Source organism: Mercenaria mercenaria, chromosome 17 (assembly GCF_021730395.1).
Source record: "Mercenaria mercenaria strain notata chromosome 17, MADL_Memer_1, whole genome shotgun sequence".
Lineage (NCBI taxonomy): Eukaryota > Metazoa > Mollusca > Bivalvia > Venerida > Veneridae > Mercenaria > Mercenaria mercenaria.
The window spans coordinates 24,108,224-24,122,856 of record NC_069377.1 but is presented as its reverse complement, the minus strand read 5'-3'; the positions used below and the strand labels follow the sequence as shown (position 1 = coordinate 24,122,856).

General features: G+C 36.1%; 1 protein-coding gene across 5 annotated transcripts in view; it reads left to right on the top strand.

Moving 5' to 3' along the window:
• Nucleotides 1-14,633, top strand: part of LOC123535910 (ankyrin repeat and sterile alpha motif domain-containing protein 1B-like) — a 171,081-nt gene that overhangs the window by 140,546 nt on the left and 15,902 nt on the right. For all 5 annotated transcript variants that reach the window (XM_053529276.1, XM_053529278.1, XM_053529275.1 and 2 more), the window contains one exon: nt 9,609-9,788. In XM_053529276.1, coding sequence (XP_053385251.1) covers nt 9,609-9,782 — 174 coding nt within the window. In that variant the 3' untranslated portion in view covers nt 9,783-9,788. The remainder of the gene's footprint in view (nt 1-9,608; nt 9,789-14,633) is intronic.

Here is a 14,633-nt window from a genome sequence, read left to right as displayed (position 1 = left end):
TTTGATCTGTAACACTTTTCCTCAAGAGCTGGCTTTACAGTAATGGAATTAAACAATTACATTACAGAGACAGAACATAAGTTTGAAACAGAAGCTGTTGAGTTTGGATAAATTGGATGCTGAATATGTAAAAATTCCTACAATTATAAGTAAAAAAACTCAGATTTTCTAACAGACGAACTTTGAATTTCGATCTTTTTATTTTGCCCTTTGTCATGTTAATTACACTTACCAGAAAAGGGCCCATTCTAGATTTACTTTGCCTCAGATTTGGAGTGAACAACTTCAGACTTGTAGAACTAATATTTTGAGGTCCAATCTCATTGTTCAGGTCCAAAACTGTATGCAACCCAATATTTATATTTACCATCGTATATTTGCTAAGTGACACACATCAAGAAATCATTTACATCATGTCTAAGACTTAAATATGCATCTTTGTGGTGTCAGCATGTAAATGCTGCAGAAATGCAATTTAGCATTCTTTGTTGAGGGCAAGCAAAAAACCTTCCCTTTTCTTTTGGTAAGGTTACTTTAGGTCAGCTGTTAAACTTATTTCACCTTTCGTTTTTACTCTTTGTTTTTAGGCTATGTTAAATGTTTTTGTCTTAGTTTTGACAAATTTATTGATGCCAGTTGTTGGGGTGAAGTTTATAAGGACTGGTTTTGATTTACTTATTTTGTTATATTTTCTCCGTGGTTATTAAACTAAGACTGGAGACCAGTCTAAGAATGCTAGCATCTGATTGGTTGAATGTTGGCTCAGTCTTGAAATTGGCCAATGACAAAGCTGAATTCTGACACTGGTGCTTTTGATATATTTTAACCCAGATTTTTTTTGTTATAAAGCAAAAAAAGAAAAAGATAAGAATTGTAAAATCTCAAAAATCTTCCTCAAGTATTTTGAAAATGACCTTGACCTTTTAACCTTACTACATTATTGGTCTGTGACGTTTGCCAGATATATATGATATTTACAGTCTAGCACCACCATTTCTTCACCAGTCCTATTCATATTTACATAGAAGATGTATCTCTATAAGAATAATAATGGGCCAGATCTTAGTAGTGAATCTAGAGTTATGTGCCCTTGATTAATTAAAAATGCCATTTTTCTTTATGTTTACACCTAAGTTTCATTCCATAACCAACCTGAATCAAAAGAACACAGAATGTGTATACCAGTGAGACCTCTTTCAAGTCTGATTATAATTGGTTAACTGAGACTAGTAGTTTAAGGGTTATGTGCCCTTAAATTATCAAAAAAATGCCGTATTTACACTCCTGCACTTTTATTTCAAAATGGATCAATATCATATTTACACAACTTATGTACTTGTAACCTTCATTAAATGTCAAGTCAGGATACTGTTGAAGTCAGGCTTTTGGTTGCTGAGTTATGTGCCCTTGATTTAGTAACATTTATATGCAGTGTACTTTTATATTACTACATATACATATATCAAACTTGGTATGTGAAATCATGCGGGATTGTGTTGTACTTACTTTCCTTATTGTTCCCTCAGTGTCTCAGATTTATTGGTACCACCATGGTATATGGGGACTAAATTAGAGTCAAGCGCAATGATAGTTGGTCTGTCTGTCATTCTTTTAAGGAGGGATATCTATGAAACCTGTAAACTGATTTTCAAATAACTTCACAAAAAAGTTCACCATCACAATGCAATGAGGTATCCTCTGAGTTCAAGGTCAAGGTCACAATTGGAGGTCAAAGGTCAAACTGTTTAAACTACCTCATGAAGACAGTATGCAGAATACTGAGTTTCGCTGAATCACAACAGAGTTTTGGGGGTATCAGTCCTCTTAAGTGATAGCTCTAGTTTCTGAAAATTTTATTGTATCTCACAACATAAAGAAAAAAGGAAGGAATTTGTTTAAATTAAAGAAAGAATGTTTATGTTTAAATATAAGCATATGACATGAAATAACTTCCAGCTATTCAACAATACCTATATTCATTTTGTTAGACCATAAGTCACCAGTATGAAGGAAAAACTTAGACGGACCTTGGGCAAAAAAAGCTAAAACAAGTTATGGTAGATGGGTGAAAACCTCTTTGCATAAATAATGTTTCATTCATATAGGAGTCTTTGAAGTTGTACTTTTTCAAGTGGTGTATGACATTTCAGTAAAAAAACTTCATTAATTTATTCAAGTGGTGGTCCTTTAATAATGTTTTGGGAATTTTGAATGAAAAAAAATAATTGTTGTTGCTTTTCATGATGTAGAAGGTATCATGGATAAATTTCATACAAGCAATAGACATTAGGCAAGTAAGCATTCACTTAACTGAAGATCTGTCTCTCAGTTGTGTACTACAGCATAATCTCCGCGATTTTTTAGCTCACCAGAGGACAAAGTGATCAAGGTCAGCTATTGTGACCAGTCATTGTCCGGCGTCCGTTGGCGTCTGTCATCAGTCGTCCGTCAACATTTGCCTTGTGAACACTCTAGAGGCCACAGTTGTGACCCAATCTTTATGGAACTTGGTCAGAATGATAGTCTTGATGATCTTAAGCTTAAGTTCGAAATTGTGTCATATGGGGTCAAAAACTAGGTCAGTAGGCCAGATCAGATAAAAGCTTGTGAACACTCTAGAGGCCACAGTTGTGACCCAATATTTATGAAACTTGGTCAGAATGTTTGTCTTAATGATTTCTAGGTCAAGTTTGAATCTGTGTCATGTGGGGTCAAAAACTAAACCACCTGGTCAAATCAAAGGAAAAGCTTGTGAACACTTAAGAGGCCACAGTAACTGTTGTGACTCGGTCTTTATGAAACTTGGTCAGAATGTTTGTCTTGAAGTTTGAAACTGGGTCATGTAGGGTCAAAAACTAGGTCACTAGGCCAGATCAAAGGAAAATCTTGTCAACACTTATTTAACAACCACAATTTAAGTTTGAAACTCATGAGAATTACTCAGAATGTTTTTCTTGATAATCTCGTAGGTCAAGTTTGAATCCAGATCATGTGGGGTCAAAAACTAGGTCACCCAGTCAAATCAAATGAAAGCTTGTGAACACTCTAGAGGCCACAGTTGTGACTCAATCTTGATGAAACTTGGCCAGAATGTTTATCTTGATGATTTCTAGGTCAAGTTTGAAATTGGATCATGTGGGGTTAAAAACTAGGTCAGTAGGCCAGATAAAAGGAAAACCTTGTGAACACTCAAGAGGCCACAGTTGTGACTCAGACTTTATGACTTGTGACACTCTTGAGGCCACACTTGTGGCCCAGTATTTTTAACCAGGTTTTCAACGAAAACCTGAGTTATTAGATTGGGGTATGTCGTTGGTCGGGCGGGCGGGTGGATGGCGGCGTCAAACTGGTGTTTCCGGTCAATAACTTTTGTTTCGGTAAAGATATTTGAATAAAACTTGGTATGTATGTAGCTTATATCAAGACAAAGGCTGGGATTGATTTTGGGGTTTCTGGGGTCAAGGTCAAGGTCGCTGTTACTTAAAATAGAAAAAGGGTTTCTGGTCAATAACTTAACTTAGGAATGAGCTATCATGATGAAACTTGGTGTATAGAAAACTTATATAAAGTTGTAGCTTGGGATTGATTTTGGGGTTTCTGGGATCAAGGTCAAGGTCATTGTTACTAAAAATAGGGTAAGGGTTAGGTTAGGGTTAGGGTTAGCATATCTTCTACATGCATGGAGGGATTTTGATGAAAGTTCGCAAGAACCAGGTCCCTAGGTCTAAGGTCAAGGTCACACTTAGAGGTCAAAGGATACAAGAATGAAAACTTTGTCCGGAGCATATCTTCTTCATGCATAGAGGGATTTTGATGTAACTTGGCACAATTATACACCATCATGAGACGAAGTGTCTTGCTCAGTTCCCATCTTTAGAATTACTTCCCTTTGTTGTTACTATAAATAGCTGATATTGTAACTTTTTCATTACTAGACGTAGGGAAAAATCAAGACCACTTTTCTGTAGTACAACATGCATGTTACATCCAATTTTGAGGTGTATTTTGACAAATCTCTACCTGGTAAGGATTTCTGTGTGGACTTACAATTTTTTTTTTTTTTAAAGATTAACTTCCCTTAGTTGTTACTATAAATAACTTATATTGTAACTTTTTTATAATTGACCGTAGGGAAAAACCAAGACCACTTTTCTGTGGTACAACATAGTTGTTACTTTCTAATTTTAGGTGTATTTTAAGGTATCTCTACCTGGTTAGGAGTTTTTTTGTGGACTTAGAAAAACAAAAGAATTACAATGATTACTAAACAACCACAAAATTAAAATTACATCTGCAAATACAGGTGCTAGAGTAAAGAAATTTGCTGTGACAGGCGTATATTGTGACATTCTGGCACTTTTGTTTATTCTTATGAAAAATGTTGAAAACCTGGTTTCGTGGCATTGCTGTGTTTCTTGTTTAAACTTTGTCAGAATGTTGGTCTTGACGATCTCTAGGATAAATATGAAACTGGGTCATATGGGGTCAAAAACTAGGTCAGTAGGCCAGATCAAAGGAAAAGCTTGTGAACACTCTTGAGGCCACAGTTGTGACCCGATATTTATGAAACTTGGTCAGACTGTTTGTCTTGATGATGTCTAGGTCAAGATTGAAACTGTGTCATGTGGGTCAAAAACTAGGTCAGTAGGCCAGATAAAAGGAAAAACTTGTGAACACTTTAGAGGCCGCAGTTGTGGCTCAATCTTTATGAAACTTGGTCAGAATGTTTGTCTTGACGATGTCTAGTTCAGATTTGAATCTGGGTCATGTAGGGTCAAAATCTAGTTCACATGGTCAGATCAGAGGAAAAGTTTGTGAACACTCTAGAGACAACAGTAACTGTTGTTACTCAATCTTTATAAAACTTAATCAAAATGTTTGTCTTAATGATTTCTAGGTCAAGTTTGAAACTGGGTCATGTAGGATCAAAAACTAGGTCACCTGGTCAAATCAAAGGAAAAGCTTGTGAACACTCCAGAGGCCACACAGTTGTGACCAAATCTTTATGAAACTTGGTCGGAATGTTTGTCTTGATGATCTCTAGGTCAAATTCAAAACTGGGTAATGTGGGGTCAAACCCTTTGTCAGTAGGCCAGATCAACTCTGGTGAGCGATATAGGGCCATAATTCTGAACTATGAAACTTCGGGCACATACCCACACAAATACAAGTATGTAAACACAAACACCTACTTTATTGCTTCTGGTACCCCAGTAATGAATGTTTCTTGGTGTGGATCAGTTTCTGTTACAGACAAAGCAACGTGTGAAGTGAGAGGGCCTCCTTGGCTGAGAGATTAATGTCACTGACTTCAAATCACTTGCCACTCAATGCTTGGGTTCAAAACCTAGCTGGGGCTGTAGAATTCTTTCATGTGTGGTCCTGCCGAGGTTCCTCTTCTCATTAAAGTTGCCATATAACCCATAAATATGTTAGTTTGAAGTTAAACCTAACAGAACAAACAAGTTAAGTGGGCAAATTATGATTGTACACCTATTACAAATTGGCTGTGTCTGTTTTATAACTTTTTCTCTATCTGAGCCATGCCATGAGAAAACCAACATAATGGCTTTGCGACCAGCATGGATCCAGACCAGCCTGCGCATCCTGCATGGATGTGCAGGCTGATCATGATCAACACTGGTCGCAAAGGCAGAATCAATCGTGTCCAGCATGGTAAGGTTTAATTTCCTTGCACAAATTTGTTTTGTTTAAAAGTATACAGAAAAAGTTAATGACCTTTGTTGATAAAGAAATTTCAGCAATGACCTTCACTTGCTAACCATGTATCTTTGTTAAGCTATGATTTATATTTGATATCCCATTGGCTGGCTTAAACAAAGGACCACCAAACCTCACTCATACAGATACACACAGTCCATTTATTGTTAAAATATAACATTTATTATATTGGTACATTTGTGACATATCAACGTTACATAATTATGGTCTTTCATGATGAAACATTTTGACAAATTCATATAATATCACACCTTTCTTGTGTGGCTCAATTAATTATCACACTCATGTGGTGGTCCCCATTATCTTATATTATTTTATGACAACATGTTACTTCATCCGAAAACTGAAAAACTGAGTCTAATGAGCCAGTATCAGGTGTGAAAAATCATGTAATCTAGCGAGAGAGAAAACCTTTTGACCTTCCCATTCATACTATGGAAGAATTTAAGACAGATCTTTCACAGTGGAACATCATAATTTACCGCATTTTGTGGCATTTATAGTGAAATCGCAGGTGAGTCTCGTAATTTTCCAAGTTTGGTGGCATTTATTGTAAAATTGAAGGCACCCTTATGTTGATGATGAGGCTACTAGACACTTTTATGCGAATAATTTCAAACTTTCTCATCCTGTTTCAATGGCAAAGATTTATGTTTCTTCGGTATTTCTTAAAGGTACAGGTTTCATTAGAGAACATTGGCCAGTAAAAGACAGGTTTACAGAGAATATCAGCCAGATTTATACTAGTGGCAATGATATAGTCGGAGTACAAGATTTGATCTGACCCTGTTCACAATGTGACAGCAAAATGTTGACTGGGCAATATATGTTGTTTCTATGGAAGCTTGAAAAGACCAAAGTTATTATTTCTCTTAGATTTGCAACAGGTGTTTGAAGAATATGAATTTAGTCATCAGAAAGTTTTATTTTTACCTCATTTTCCAGATTTTCTGTCTCATGAACACCTGATTGATAGAAAGATGTGCTATATGACTAAAGTGACTAGAATGCATGTTTGATTAGTTTGTCAGGACTGATGAATATCAATGTATGTATGGCGACATCTTTTAGAAAAGACATTTTTCAAAGATATTACTAACTATGTATGTTATGTCTGGATTAATTATTAACTTGAAAAGATAGCTTTTGTTTTTAGATGTGTTCTATGAAATATCCATTTTTTCTGACAAATAATTTTTCATTTTGACCTTGGTATGGTTATAGCTTCAAGGTCAGTATAGCACGTCTAGTGTCTAGACATATAAACCATAGCCATTTATTTAAAGAACATTATTTGATATTTGCTGAATAAAAGATGTTGTTATCTAGAGAAAGCTTATTGTATTCTTGAGGTTTTTAATCCGAAGCAATGTCAAGAATTTTGGAAATGTTTGGACATCATAAAAGCTGATTAAGGAAAACTGATTTAGTGCGATTTAGACATGTTCTCTTTTCAGCAAACATAAAGTCTTAAGTTGCTTAATTGCCATCAAAATCATTCAGAAACTTGACCTTTGATCTGAATCATTGAAAAGCTTTATCATCAAATGCATTGACCAATCACAAGAAATCAATAATCACCATCGTTTAGATGCTGGACCCACGGTGTCTCCATTGTCGTTTTTGACAGATCTATTTCATTCTCGACATTTTACGTTAACCCAAAACATTCTGCATTGAAAGTTTTTATTAACCTTTAAGACGAGAAGAAGACTTGAATATAGCAATGGAAGTGTTATCAATTATGCCTTGCTCTCGACAGTTTCTGACGATGTTGGATGTAGAATGGTCGTGACGGCGATCTTTTTACCGGATTAAATGAAGCGAAAGGCATGAGCAGTTGGAAATGTTCTCTATGTTTTATTGACGGGAAAATCGTCTCGCAAAAATTGAATACGGGTCTGTTGATATTGCAGCTGCGATGCACTATGGGGCTGAAACAGTGGGAAATCACATATGGGGAAAGAAAAGGGACCATGGAGTCACATGACCATTAAAGATGATGGTCATCGCCACTCGGAAATGAGAAGATTCAACATTAAATGATTCATCAATCATGAGAAATTGAAAGTGTCATATTCAGCAATTGAAAGAACAGAGGATGATTTTGCATGGTCATAAGATATAAAGGGGATCAGCTTAATGGAACATTTATCATAATTTTGTTCCAATTTAAAGTGGTCTGTTTGATGTTAAGAAATACTGAAAATGGTTTTCAAACTCAAAGCAAAACAAGGCAGTCTGAAAGACAGCTAAATCCCCCGCCACTGCTATGGATAGTGAAAGGGTAAACCTTTGATTTTAGCTGTGACCTTGACCTTGAACTGACATGGCTGACTCATGAATTCTGCACAACGTCTTGATGAGGTGATCATTTGACCAAAGTTTCATGAAAATCCTTCAAGGGGTTTAAGAGATATAGAGCAGACACAAAATGGAAGGCTCAAACCTTTGACCTGGAGTTGTGACCTTGACCTTGAGCCGGCATGGCTGACTCATGGGTTCTGCACATCGTCTTGATCAGGTGATCATTTGACCCAAGTTTTATAAAATTCCTTCAAGGGAGTTAGGAGATATAGAGCGGACACAAAATGGCAGGCTCAAACCTTTGACCTTGAGTTGTGACCTTGACCTTGAACCGACAAGGCTGACTCATGGGTTCTGCACATCGTCTTGATGAGGTGATCATTTGACCCAAGTTTCATGAAAATCCTTCAAGGGGTTTAGGAGATATGGACCGGACACGATTTTGTTACGGACGGACGGACGGACGGAAGGACGGACGCAGACCATTCCTATAATCCCTCCGCCATGGCGGGGGATTAAAAAGTCTTCTGGTAAAGATACTAAAAAGTTCCTTGTTTAACATGAGTAGTCGACGAAAGTCCCCTCCTGGAATGGATGGAGCAATTTTTTTCCAGTCGAGCCCACTTCAGATGTCATATTTACCTCCTCAGCATCCAGTCTAGGCAGATACTGCTGGAAACAGTACCAATTAAAGTAAATTACCTGGCACCGGACCTCTAGTTAGAATATCAGCCGCAACCAGGAATCTAACCTGGATCACTGCCATTGTAGTGCAACCTGCTAACCGCTGTGCCACTAACTCCGTATATATTATTGATAAAAGAATTATCACAAGAATTCTTATGACTGTCATAGCTATACTTGTTGGGTATACATTGCCAGAATATGGGCTGTGCTATAAGTGATTGTGTATAGAATCTATTTAGCTCTCAGAGGTTATCACATGACAATTTATTCTGATACTTTGAGAGATGTATACAAGGTGGCCTGCTGACATGTTAAGTTATTATGATGGCAGTATTAATGCCATTTTTTGTTTATTTTCGCATGACATAAATAATGGCATTTTATCAACTTTTAGATTGTAACACATGGCATTACCAGTGGCATTTGCATTCCGAATATAGCATATAACATTAAGAATGACATTTTATCTCCTTTCAGATTTGAGCCCTTACTGGTGGCATTTATGTACATTCAGAGTTTAGCATTATGACATTTATCTAAGTAATGACATTTCATCTGCTCTTAAGAGCTTAGACTCATGACATTGACAGTTGAATTTAATCTACTTGCAAAGTATAGCGTATGATATTAACGGCGGTATTTTATCTAATTTCAGAGTTTTGCACCTGACAATAGCAGTTTCATCTACTTTCAGAGTTAAGCACATGACATCAGTAGTGGTATTTTGAATACTCCAGGGTTTTATTACATGACAATAACTTGATATTTTATCTAATTTCTCTATGTAGCACATAACATTAGCAGTGGCATTCTGTCTACTTTTAGGGTTTAGCCTATGACATTATTAGCAATGTCATTTTATCTACTTTCAGAGTTTAGCACATGACATTATCCTGACACTGGGCGAGTCATTTGAGGTGGCATACCAGATGGCATTAAAGGAGAAGTCGAACGAAGAAGCAATGGAACTGGACCACAAAATGAGTCAGAGTGACGCAGAAGACACATATAGCACTGTATCCAAAATGTCGACAAATACTGTATAGCATCTGGTATGATATTTTTAAAGCCCATATTTCTTTCAACATGATACTGAGAAATTTAGAAGTTTTATTCTTGCATATCGAAGTTTTAGTTGTTTGACAGGTGCTGGAAAAACTTTGCTTTAGAATAACTTGTCTGATTTTTGTCGAGCCTGCTTGCGGAAGCGAAGACATAGTTGTCCAAATGGTTGTTCGGTGTATGTGCGTCCATTCGTCCAGATTAGTTTGTCCGGACCATAACTTTGACCTGCATGGAGCAATCTTGTTTATATTTGGCATGAATGTTAATCTCAGTGAGACGGAGTGTCTTGTGCTAAACCCAGGTTCCTATCTCAAAGGTCAAGGTCACAGTTGGCGGTCAAAGGTCATGTCAGATCTTGTTCGGTCCATAACTTTGACAATCTTGTTTATAGTTGGCATAAATGTTAACCTTGGAGTGTCATGCACAAACCTCAGGTTCCAATCTCAAAGGTCAGTGTCACAGTTGGAAGTCAAAGGTCATGTCTGATCTTGTTCGGTCCATAACTTTGACAATCTTGTTTATAGTTGGCATAAATGTTAACCTTGGAGTGTCATGCACAAACCTCAGGTTCCAATCTCAAAGGTCAGTGTCACAGTTGGAAGTCAAAGGTCATGTCAGATCTTGTTCGGTCCATAACTTTGACAATCTTGTTTATAGTTGGCATAAATGTTAACCTTGGAGTGTCATGCACAAACCTCAGGTTCCAATCTCAAAGGTCAGTGTCACAGTTGGAAGTCAAAGGTCATGTCTGATCTTGTCCGGCCCATAACGCTGACATGCATTGAACAATCTTGTTTATATTTGGCATGAATGTTTAACTTAATGAGACAGAATGCCATGTGCAAACCTAAGGTTCCTATCTCAAAGGTCAAGGTTACAGTTAGGGGTCAAAGGGTGGGGCAGGCTCGACATGTGGCCGGTGAGCATCTAGTTTACTGCATTCATGGCATCATTTTGGAATTAATTCATAAATTTATATTTAGGACAAAAGGTCATTAATTTTGTTTCACATATTTTTTCTTCATTGAGCTTACCTGAACCAAAGGTTCAGGGTGAGCTATTAGTATTGGTGGATGGTCCAGTGTCCATCTTCTTGAATCCACAATTTACATTAAAATCTTCTCGAAAACTACTGGTCAGAACTACACCAGACTTGGTCTGTAGCATTCTGTCAAGATCCTGTCTCAATTTTGTTGTAATGAGGACACTTTGCCTCTCTTTAAGGGCTGCTAGAGCTAAAAATAGAGAAAAAAAACATTTAAAGGACTTCCTCTCATGGACTGCTAGATGAATCTTCATTAAACTTTATCTGTAGCATGATTGTAAGATTCTCTTTCAGATTTATTCATATGGTGGCCCTTGGCCTTTCATAGGGTCCCCTAGAGCTAAATATTGAAAAACTGTTCAACAACTAAATTCTCATTAAAACCACTTGATGGATTTTCCTCAAACTTGGTCTGTTGTTTCATTAAAATGTCCTCACCCAAATTTTCCAAATGGGGGCACTTGGCCCCTTTTAGGGGCAAGTGCTAAAATTAAAAAAAAAAAACTTTAAGCACATGATGGAACTTCATTAAACTTGGTTTGCAGCATCATTAATAGGTCTTGGTAGTGTGTACATGTAGTTGTGACCCTTGACTTGTCATTTACCTTTTCTGAAAATGATCCTTGCCAAGCTTAGTTATTCATTTCTTGGTGATTTTTCAGCAATGTTATGGCCCCTTGTTTGTAAAAGTTTAGTGTTTACACTACTTGCAGTATGCCATTTGGCTGATTGTCCTCAAACTTCACCAGTGATTAGTGTGTATATCATCATCATGTTGTGGTTTAATGATTTTCAGCAAAACTATGATTTAATTTGTCAGATTCTATAATGTCTAGGCTATTTTTCCTTTACCACTGGTTGGAATTCCACCAAACTTCAAAGGAGTGATCAGTGCTAAGCCTAGTTGTGTATATTGTTGGAATGTTATGATTCATTGGTTTTCACTGGAGTTATTGCCCTTAATTTGTGGCATTGTACAATGTCTGCAATGTTAAGTGGTGGGGGACATTACGTTTTACATGAAAACATTCTCTAGGACTTCACGGCTTGCCGTACACATTTGAAATACCAGTAAAAAAACTGTTTTAAAGGTACAAGATCAAAATCAATGATTTCAACAGCTCTAAACACTACTCATAGAGCAGATTTTAACCAGAAATTTTAATTGAATTTTAACGTATACGGTCAATTTAGTGGTGAAGGGGCGATAACGTTGATAAGGTTCTAGATTCTGCCATCGTCGGTTGTCGATTATTTCCATACCTAAAGCACCTCTGACAATTATTTAGCTGCCACCGCATGTTAGAAATGTTAAGATAAAACACAAATCTTCTTCTTTTTTTTTATTAAATAAATTATCTGTTTTTGTTTTTATTCCGGAAAACATTTTCTGGTACATAACTGACGCTTAGTTTCTATATTACCATAAAAATAGAGCGCATCGAGTTATATCGCTTTGATTAAAACGTCGTTTTGTAATAAATAAAGTATTTTGTCTGGATATTTCAGCAAAATTAGGGGTATAAACAAAGGTCTGCATGCTGCATTTTGCATGCTATATAATGCATGTTTGACTCACGCTTTTTCATGCGGTGATTAAAAGTTATTTCAAGGAAGAAAACGCCTCCGTTTGACAAAGACAGAAAATGCCACCGTTTACAAGTTTCGCGGACAAGGGGGGACTATTCGTGTAGCTTTGTTGCTTTGATTTGCACTTTTATTAAAACTTCAACCCATTTTTTTCCAGAAAAAAAAGCAACTGAGAATTGTTAAGTTTTTTAGATGCAACAGGGTGCATGTTGGATAATTATATGTTTTAAAAAACTGATTGCCCCACTGCATTTGGTGCATTCAAAATTATGCAGTGATTTTACGACTTTTCCCAGTCTAGTGATTTTTGTCTGGTATAATGCACATCTTTTTGAAAGTAAAACTTGTCTAGATTGAGTAACTTCATAAGTTAGCAAAGTTTTATGGGAAGTTTTGATTTTTAATGTCAATTGTTGCATTTCTTCCATTTTTTCTTTGTTCTCATAGCTTTTGGATAAATAACTTTTTGAGAATGACTTCGGTCGATGCAGGACTTTGATAAGTGATTTTTTGAGTTAAAAGAAGCTGGACATGTTATTTAAAAGGTATTTTTTAAAGGAACAAAACTTTTATCATCGTTTTTATAACAGGAGCGGCCATCTTGGATATTATAAAACCTGTAACACAGGTAATTCGATTCTGTTATATGTCAAGGCAAGTTATTTTTAGAATAGTCATGCGTGTTAACGATGATAAACCATGTCGTATATTATCCACTATTCAAATCAGCAAGACAAGCATTCATTTTTATCGCGTACAAATATAAAAGAAACCATTATGTGATTTTGACATGTGTTTACGTAGCTAAGCGCAGTTTGAAACTTGATCATGAAATGAATGCGCGTTAAATTGGAAGTTGGTCATTATGCTATAATAGAAAGCTTTGTTGTATCGTGAAGGTAAATTACGGAATATCAATCAGCTTTAGAGTGAATTTTTTTTTTTCAGGCTAATAAAAAAGTTTACATGCTTATCCATGTATTTGGGTAACATTGCCAGGAACATGTGGCAATCGCTGTTCCAAAATGCAATGAAAATATTGTAGCTTACATAAAAGTGCTATAAATAGTAACAACCCACATTTGTTTGCACGTGTGTTTTTATTTTGTTATCGGGTCATATTTACAATATTTTTTTGCAAGGCAAAGGCTCCGTGGTGTCGCATTTGGGAAGAACACACACATAGATGTAATACTTCAAGTTATTTAGACATTATAAATATCAAATTTATTTCATTTATATGCGATTAAAGTAATTATAATTAATCTATAAGCGTATTCATCGTGATAAATTGCGGTTTGGTGTTTAACAATGTGACATCTGCGATAATTTAGAAAAAAACAAACCTAGAAGCGTTGCTTTTAAAAAAAATTTTTTGAAATGTGTTATTTGATTGCGTAGACGAGAAAAAAAATTTGCAATGTACATCTGTTCCAGATTACAAAGGGAAATGAGATGTGCGTATCATCTGCGTGTTGTTGATTTGCGCCCACTCTTTTATATGTATCATACATATATGTTCTGTTGAAGTATTTAGATATAGTTACTTTTGTCCATGAACTTTGTTAGCTAATTTCAAGGACTTAGACAATTGACTTTGTGTACTTAAATGTTATGTAGAATGGGATGTTTTTCTGTTTACTTTAGATGAAACTTCCCAATGCGCCTTCTTTCAGTCCTTCCCAAATGATGCCGATGGTCTCATAGCTCGTTTATTGTTCGATTTAATTTGTTCGTAATACCAAATAAGGAAAAATAACTGATTGAGTGTCAGTAGAGTGTCCCACAATTAATATTTCTTTGAAAGCATTTCATGATACAATCATGTGTTTAGATTTTCCTTTCATTAGTACCTGGTCCGCAGAAATTATTCTTATTTAACCCTTATCATGCTGGACACAACTGATTCTGCCTTTGCGTCCAGGGCAGATCATGATCAGCCTGCACATCCATGCAGTTTGATCATGATCTGCACTGTTTGCCATTCATTTAGTATCTTTTAGTAAGCAACCCTTTTAACAGTTTATAGTACTGTCCAAATTGAAAGATGGACAAGTCCATTTTAGAAATTTAGCAGGGTAAGGGTTAAAGCCGCATGCTTCCAGATCCATGTCAAGTTTTGTGAAATTTAGAAATTACTTACATTAGTTAATAATTACAGTAGGAAGAAATTTTTCAGTGATGCCGTACATTTTAA